The sequence below is a fragment of the Hipposideros armiger genome, unplaced genomic scaffold (genome assembly GCF_001890085.2).
Source record: "Hipposideros armiger isolate ML-2016 unplaced genomic scaffold, ASM189008v1 scaffold_21, whole genome shotgun sequence".
Classification (NCBI taxonomy): domain Eukaryota; kingdom Metazoa; phylum Chordata; class Mammalia; order Chiroptera; family Hipposideridae; genus Hipposideros; species Hipposideros armiger.
Window position 1 is genome coordinate 7,155,958 of NW_017731371.1, and position 8,201 is coordinate 7,164,158.

General features: G+C 39.8%; 1 protein-coding gene across 9 annotated transcripts in view; it reads left to right on the forward strand.

The window, feature by feature from the left end:
* Window positions 1-8,201, forward strand: part of ZKSCAN5 (zinc finger with KRAB and SCAN domains 5) — a 22,691-nt gene that overhangs the window by 4,532 nt on the left and 9,958 nt on the right. For 7 of the 9 annotated variants that reach the window (XM_019635346.1, XM_019635348.1, XM_019635347.1 and 4 more), the window contains 3 exons: window positions 1,729-1,867; window positions 6,043-6,125; window positions 6,408-6,543. In XM_019635346.1, coding sequence (XP_019490891.1) covers window positions 1,729-1,867; window positions 6,043-6,125; window positions 6,408-6,543 — 358 coding nt within the window. The remainder of the gene's footprint in view (window positions 1-1,728; window positions 1,868-6,042; window positions 6,126-6,407; window positions 6,544-8,201) is intronic. The other 2 variants (XM_019635351.1, XM_019635353.1) reach the window with 2 other exon arrangements.

An 8,201-nucleotide genomic window follows, 5' to 3' on the forward strand; every position in this document is an offset into this window, starting at 1 on the left:
AAAAAAAGATTTTATTGGGGAATTGGGGGAGGGAACAGCATTGGGGAATCGGGGAAGGGGAACAGACAAGTTGCTGTACTTTTGTTCTTCAATCTAGTTGTGGAGGACGTGGCTTCACTGGCCCATGTTGGTATTGTGATCATTGCGCTCTTCCTGGCTGAGGCAGATCAGTCACCGGCCATTGGACAGGCAGCTCACGCTGGCTGCTGGCCACTCACAGTAGTTTACGGCAGCCCACTGCAGCCTACGCTTTCAGCGACTCAACGGCAGCCCAGCTCCAGGTTGAGCTCTTGTTCACCTTCTTAGCTGTAGAGGGTGCAGCGTCACTGGCCCATGTGGGATCTGAACTGGCGGCCCTGCTGCTCAGAGCTCACACTCCCAAGCCACCTCTTAACCAACAAGCCACTCGGCCAGCCCCTCCTGTTTATTAATAGTAATAGATATTCAAAAGCATAGGTTAAAACAAAAAGCAATTTTTTAACGGAGGATTTACAGCAGATATTACATATTTACCTTTCTCAGTGTGATATGCAGTCCATCTTTGGAAGGGAAAGAGAAAAATCGTTTCTTAGTGGTCGTGAGGATTTGAGGCCCAGAGAAGGGATTTTTCATGGGCCTCCACAGCACACTTTGTCTTTCTCTCTGCCTACTTTCTGTATCCCCAACATTGTTCCTCAACTTTATCTCCAGACAGTTCTTGCCTCTGGCAAGCTTTTTCCCAGGCTTTATCCTTGCCCCTTGGTTTCTTTGTCCTAGTCTTAGAGGATATCAAAGACTGCTTTGCTTCTTTGGTGCCTCCATGCCTTTTGACATACTTGGCATCATCTTAACTCTTGTTCTGAGCAGGTCCTCAAGGACACAGATTTCCATGCAAAGTGATATTTGCCACAACTGTTTTGCAACTGCCTCTTAATGTAATTCCTATACCACATTTTGCCAGTACTAGGAGGGTTAAAATCTAGAGTGTTTTGAGACATAATAGGAAGGGGGATGGCAGTTCTATCTTATTACCTGCTAGGATGCCACTGTGCTAGTGGCACCTTCCAGAATAGGCAGATTCTAGAGACTGGTTGTGGCAGAGTGCTTGTATGTACCCTAGGGCTGAGGAAGAGCCCAGAGCAGAAAGATGGGGGACTGCAGCATGTAGGACATGAACTAGCTCCAGGCTTGGTGTTGGTTTGGTAGGGAACCAAGTGTGATTTCCTGAGTCCTGTAATCAACCCTTCCAACCTCCTTTCTCACCTCTCTTCCCCCTTCACTGAACTTGACTCACACTGACCTTAGGATTCCTTGACTGTACCAAACACTCTGCTTTCTGCCTCAGAGTCTTTGCTTATGTTGTTCTCACTGCCTGCAACACTCCTTACTTTTGTCCTGGCTGGCTTCTTTCATCCTTTAGGTGTTTACTTAAGTGACACTTCGTCAGAAAAGTCTTCTTTGGCCACCCAATCCAGGTAGATCTTATCTATTCTGTCTAATGACACCATTTTCTTCTTTCTAACATATGACACAGTTTGTAATTATGTATTTGTATGTCAATATGTTTAATGGAAGTCTTCAACTAGACATAAACCATGTTTGATAAGCCACTGTATAATCAGTGCCTGGCTCATTATAGACTCACATTAAATATTTGGTAAAGGAATGAATGAAAGAATAATGTGAGTTTATTGGACTCTTTAATAGCCTTCTCAGTGATGTACTGATTGGTGTGGTTGTGGTTGTTAGATTGTGGCATGTCCTGAAGTCCTTTCTCAGAAGATGGTGCCACCGGGAGCCATGCAAGAATCCTTCAATCACCAGCTCCTGTCTCTGGACCCCCAGCCTGAACAAGAGCCACAGAAGCCTCATCTTCTGGAGGAAAATGGTGAGGCTCTATAATTCAGTGGAACAGATGTGGCTAGAGAGTGGGTGCCCTGGTCATGCGGGTAAACGGTGTCTGTAACAGAGACTTTGGGCTGGGCAGCGAGTGCACTCAGCAGGACCTGGAGTCTGGGAAGGGCTGGGGACCTGGAACTGAGTCCCTGGTATTGAGAGAGAGGTCAACTTATGGGATGTCTAGGAACTGTACCACAGTTCCGTTCTAAAGCTATAATGCAGATGGTGACAACAATACAGGTACTGTTAAAAGGTCTACAAAATTATTTTAGAAAAGTATCATAATTGTTTTATAAGAGTTCTCAAACTCTACCTCATATGTTTTATTGTCCTAATGCTTATGTAAAGAAAGCTTTCCAGTTCCTAATTGCATTTATTTCTGGCTGCTCATTTACTTTGAAGTCTTATTTCAAGCAGTACTTCACGATGACCTTTAGAGCATTTGTTCTTTTTCTTTCTCACCTTCTCTCCATCTGTTTTATTAACCTGTATTAGATAACATCAAGGAAGGATTGTGAACAGCTAAGTGTCTTATTTATGATAATATATGTTCACAAGTGTGTAATCTCTAATCAGAAACTCTTGTCATCAGATATATTTTAGAATTCAGAATTTTTCAGATTTAGTAAGGCAATATGATGCATATACCATATATTACACTACCAACAGGATTTGAGGTGGCACCCCCATAATCACACACATTAATATTTCAGCAGTGAAATGTATGCATATTTACAGTAAGTGGATCAAATAAAAACTTGGAATAGCTTCATATATGTTCTGGTCAGATTTTGTTGTAAAATTAGTTCAATACTTAACTTAATGAAAAAACACCTTTGGTATTTAAAACTTGGGGATTTCAGAATTGCGAATCAGGAATTGTAAACCTGTATTTCCTGTTTGGCCCCAGGCTTTCTTCTAGGTTCCACTTAGTGGTCAGGTCTTTCAGGTGACATGTCCCATGGCTCTAATCTTTTCCAGCATTCCTTTGATAATAACAAAAGCAGCAGCAGCAGCAACTATTACTTCTATGGCACTTACTATGTGTCAGGAATTGCTCTAAGCTTTACTTATAGGAATTCATTTAACCTTCAGTGTATCAGGAAAAATAGTCTTCACTGTTACCATCTGCCAGTGGATCCTTTTTATTTATTTTTAATATTTAAGTCATTTTATGCTTAATTTACAGAAGAATCAAAAGGTAATGAAAACAATTTTTAAAGAAATTTCAGTAAGAGTGAAACCTCTTTGTATCAGGTATATTTTGATAATAGAAACATCATAAAAAATGAAAGAATACTGCCATACAATACTGTCCTTTTAGCAAAATGGGATGGTCCAGAATCTTGTTGTAAAATATTTTTGATGAAGTCCTTCTTGTTGAATGATTCACTGGATGAGATGGTCATATTCCTTTTATGAAATTAGAAGTAAAGTGTTTATCATTGATTCTTGAGTTTGATAAAATTCATCTAGGATATTATCATTTGTAGACTCATTCTAAGACCTCCCTTATACTTTCAGTTTCATCATTATCATTAGAGAGCACACAGCTCCCTGTCTCTTCATCATCTTCTCATTCATCTAATAATAGTGAAACATTTTCTGCTTCTTGAAGGTGATGCACAACTCTGGGCAATGCGCTTAATACTTAGGGAATAGTGAAGAATGATGATGTATTTCACTATTGCACAACACTAACTAGATATTTCCTTTATTTTCCCATTTTCTTACTATTTTAGTCTTTTATGCTCTCTTTGGGAATAATTAATAAATAATGATAGTAAAAATGAAATAATTCCTAGGATGATGAAATAGAAAAATGTCTCATGGTATAGGAAAAATAAAATCACTCAGATCCCAAAATGTATCCTGGATTTGCAAAAGGGTCCAGTAGATCCGTGTAGAAATTATAAGATGGAATGAGTTTTACTCTAGTTTTTAATAATACTAAAATGAATTTTCTTTTTGTTCTTCTAAAGGGATACAAGTCATGTAATTCTAGTCTTTAAAAATAGTTAAAACTGTTCAAAGCAGGAACCCCGAACCCCATATTGTGTTTAACCCTCTGTCGGGCACAACTGATCTCACAGATTCATTGCACACAAAGATGCCCGCTATGAAATACGTCTTTACTAAGTCACAGACATGACTGGCGATAGGTTACGGTAGTGGGGGAAGATACAGAAGCGATGAGTCACGATACTTAAGTTAACTGTTAGATATTTGAAAATTTGTGTGAAATGAATCTGTGAGATCAGTTGTGCCCGACAGAGGTTGAATAGGCCTGGTTGGCATACGAATAGTTAACGTGCACACTAACCCAGGGGAATGTATAGGTATTGCTGTTACCCTCATGTTAGAAATTAAGAAGCTGAGGCCTAGAAAGGTTAAGTAATTTGTTCAGGGTCACAAAGCTAGTACGTGACAGAGCTTGCATTTTAACCCAAGCAGTCTGGCTCTAAATCTATACTTTTACCCCATTCTGAGCAATCCTGCCTTTGCTTTACCACCAATCCCTCCCAACTTGCAGAATCCTGTCCTCCTTAAATCATGTCATCTTCCCTCCACTTGCAGAGTCTCATCACGTCAGGCTACTCTTTTTTTTCTGTTTCTTGGTGCCGCTTCTTTTCTCTGCCCTGTTAGCCAGACCCTAGCCAGTTTCTTTATTCCAACAAAATTACTTTTTTTTTTTTTTTACTACTCTGGTGGCGGCCACATTTTTCATGCCATTCTTTGATAGCACTGATGGCTGGTTTTTGGCTCCTGGGACTAATTTGAGCTTGAGAGGAGCTAAGTCATTTACTTGAAAGCTAAAGAAACAACAGGTTTCACAGGAACTTAAAAAAATAAGTGGAATTATTTGGAATGTAATTCTTATAATAATTCCAATTATAATTGGAATGTAGTCGGTAATCAAAATTACTGTTTGAGCATAGACTACATTCATCCCTTTCTTCAAGTCATCTTTTGACTCTTTAGCCACGCTCCTGGTTTCAGACCCTGTCTCTGGTTTTGGCTTTCATTCATAACCGTCGTCTCCTCCTTTTGTGCCATTGCTCATTACTTCCTGTTCCTTAGACATAAGCAAGCTACATATGCTACATACATCGCCAGAACTGGGGAAACCATAGCAAGGTGTAAACCATTGGGTTAAAGGTTAATACCAGGTGGGTTTGTCCAAGTTGGGCACACATAGACAGTGAGATCAGGGTACACCATGAATCGTGCACAAAGAACAAGCAGAGGTGACAGCAGAAAGTCAGATGGTCACCAGCGTCTAGAGAGTAGACCTTCTAGACATTGCACATTATTCACTCTGCTTACAAAGCACCCTTATCCCTACCCCACCCACCCATACTTCCTGTAAGAAGGCTTTCCTAATGCTCCTACCTCCTGCTCTCCATACAGGTGTCCCTGCCTCTGTGTTCCATTGGGAACTGGGGTGAACTTCAAGTATAGTATTTACCCTATTCTGGAAGTAACTAAAGCTTATGTGTCTGTCCTCCCCATTGGACAGTGAAGTTTTGGAAGGCAAGAATTGTATTATCTGCCTATTCCTATAGCACACAGAGTAGACTTAATAATACATACTACTAATTGGTTGACTATAAACCAACCACAATAATTCCTTAAAGGGAGAGAATGTGGACTAATCAAAGTGTGATTCAAGGAGCAGCAGCACCAGCAGCACCTGGGAGCTTGTTAGAAGTGCAAAATATGGGGGCCACCCCTGACTTACTGAGCCAGAATCTGCCCTGTACCAAGGCCCCCAGGTGATTTGTTTGCATATTAAAGCTTGAGGAGCCCTAGACTCTGGGCAGGGCTTCAGCTTCATGGACCCTGTGGGGCTTGGGTTATTCTTTGAGATGACTAAGTTCAATCTGGCAGAGCAGAGTGCATCCTTACAGGGGGATGGCACAATCTGAGGTCAGCTGCAGGGATTTGCCTGACCAAAGGAGGGAGTCCAGTTTTTTGGGGAGAAGGGTGAGTATAGGGTAGGTGTGGGAGGGGCTGGAATGTTGAGTCTTGAGAGCCAAGCAGAAGAATTTGGCCTTTATGTATCAGGGTACCATTGTGGATTCTTGAGTGAAAGCGGAACATGATGGCAACCGGAACTGGGCAAAGATATTCTCACTGACACCTCTTTTTCTCCCCCCTCAGCCCTTCCTGCTCTCCAAGTTTCTCCCCTTCCCCTGAAGGACAGCCAGGAGCTGACAGCCTCACTTCTCTCAGCTGGGTCCCAGGTGAGCTGGCGTCCCTGTGCCTGCTATGAGGACCCATGTCTATTCTTGGACAAGTAGTTGCCTTAATCCTGAACCTTTATCAGGAGTTCTGTCTCTCTAATTGGAGAACGGGCCCGTCTTGGGTTCGTACTTCAATGTCTTTTTTCGTTCTACCCAGTACTCCCCCATCCTCTTTGAAGAGTAGTTCCTCCCCCTACTTCTTCCCCTAATGCTCACACTTCTTCCCCTCACTCCAAATTTGAACATAGGGAATGGGAATTTAGTGGAGATCTCATGTTTCAGAAGTTGGTGAAAATGGAAGATGTGGCTGATATGGCTGTTTCCTTCATCCTGGAGGAATGGGGACATTTGGACCAGTCCCAGAAGTCCCTCTATAGGGATGACAGGAAGGAGAATTATGAGAGTATTACTTCCATGGGTAAGAATTGTTTCGTTGCATGGATTAGGACATCTTAATTTTGTTTTAAAGAATATTTCTAGTACATTTTATAAAAGCATGTATGTTTTAATTGTTATGACTTTGCTTATTTTTTTCTGTGAAAGAGTAAATCTACATTTTTTTTTCTTATTCAGCTTATTCTGATTATTTCCATCATAATAAGGGTATGACTGAAGACTGATAATACTTGGGGGATAGTATTTACATTCCAGCAAATACTATCTTTTTACTGCTTTAAAATAAAACAGCATAAAACTAACAGGTTTGCGTTTTAGCAGATTTGTAGCAGTTATTGTATTCTATTCCTTGACGAATAACTCTTAACTGAATAATTCTCATGTGTGAAAGCATCTCAGACTTTGCTGAATAACTGTTTATTATAGTGGTCATTACAGTATCTCAATGGCATTCATTCTTTTCCTTCTAATGCATGGATGGCTAGTTGTTCACTCTGTTACCATTCTCAGATCACTGGTACCTATTTTTTGATGTTTGCCCTGTTAGTATCTACACTTTACATGTCATATCTCTTCTTGAATTTTGCCCCCCTCCCCAATGAGATTTTGCACCTATTTCTAATTAAGTTATGATCCTGGAAACTAATATTCGATTTTGCTATCTGAAACAATTATAAACATTTCAGCACTGTGGCAAATATTTTGGAGCTTGTAGCTTTTAGCTTCTTTTGAATGAATTCTTTTGGAAGAACCACTATATATCAGGTACACTGGTAGACTTTAGATGAACTACATAGATAATGCCAGATTTCTTTTGAAAAGCATTATACCATTATATCAGTCTACATTATCTAAGGGATTTTATTCATTCACAGGCCTTTTTTAAAAGGTATAAAACTGACTCTTGCTCTTAAAATTTCCATTTCTTTTATTACTATTTATATATGTATTTGTATTCCTTTTGATTTATTTATTTATATATGCCCCCTTCTTGTTTATCCTTTGAGATCTAGTAGTCTTTCAAGGAATTATTTATGTAGTATATTATATTTAATGCAAATTTTTTTTATCCTCTTTTTAAATTAAATTAAAAACCTCACTTGTCTAATTTGAGTCTATTAGAATTGTTTTCTTTTTCAATTACTTTACAGGTATTTGATGGGTTTCAGAGTTGGAGGTTATTGGCACAGTTCTATACCATTCTCCAAGCAGTTTTAAATTCTTGCTTTCTGATTTTTTTGTTCTCATTATCCACCTCTTTATTACCATCTCTTTATTACTCTTATACTCGGTATACTCTTTTACATTAAGAACATGTTCAGTGGTTTCTGCCTCTTTAATTTCTATGGGAAGAAAATAAATAAATGAATCTTGGAAACAGCTGTTTCCATGGAGTGGCTTGGGATGTTTGGGAACGAGACACAGTTCATTGAAGATTACAAAAGAGAGGAAATTTGAGAAAGTTCTTATAGATAAACTTTCAGAAACTTTGTTTATGCAGGGTAAGAGAGAGGGGGCTGGTCACTTCAAGAATGCATGGATTAGATGGGTTATTTTTGTATGTCCTTTTATTTTTTGTTTTGTTTTTAGCTGAGCCATCCTACTACCTGTTGGCAGCTCAGTGGCTGCTCAGCTCGGGCTGGACTCGAACCGCTGTTGCTCAGAGCTCAAACTCTTGAG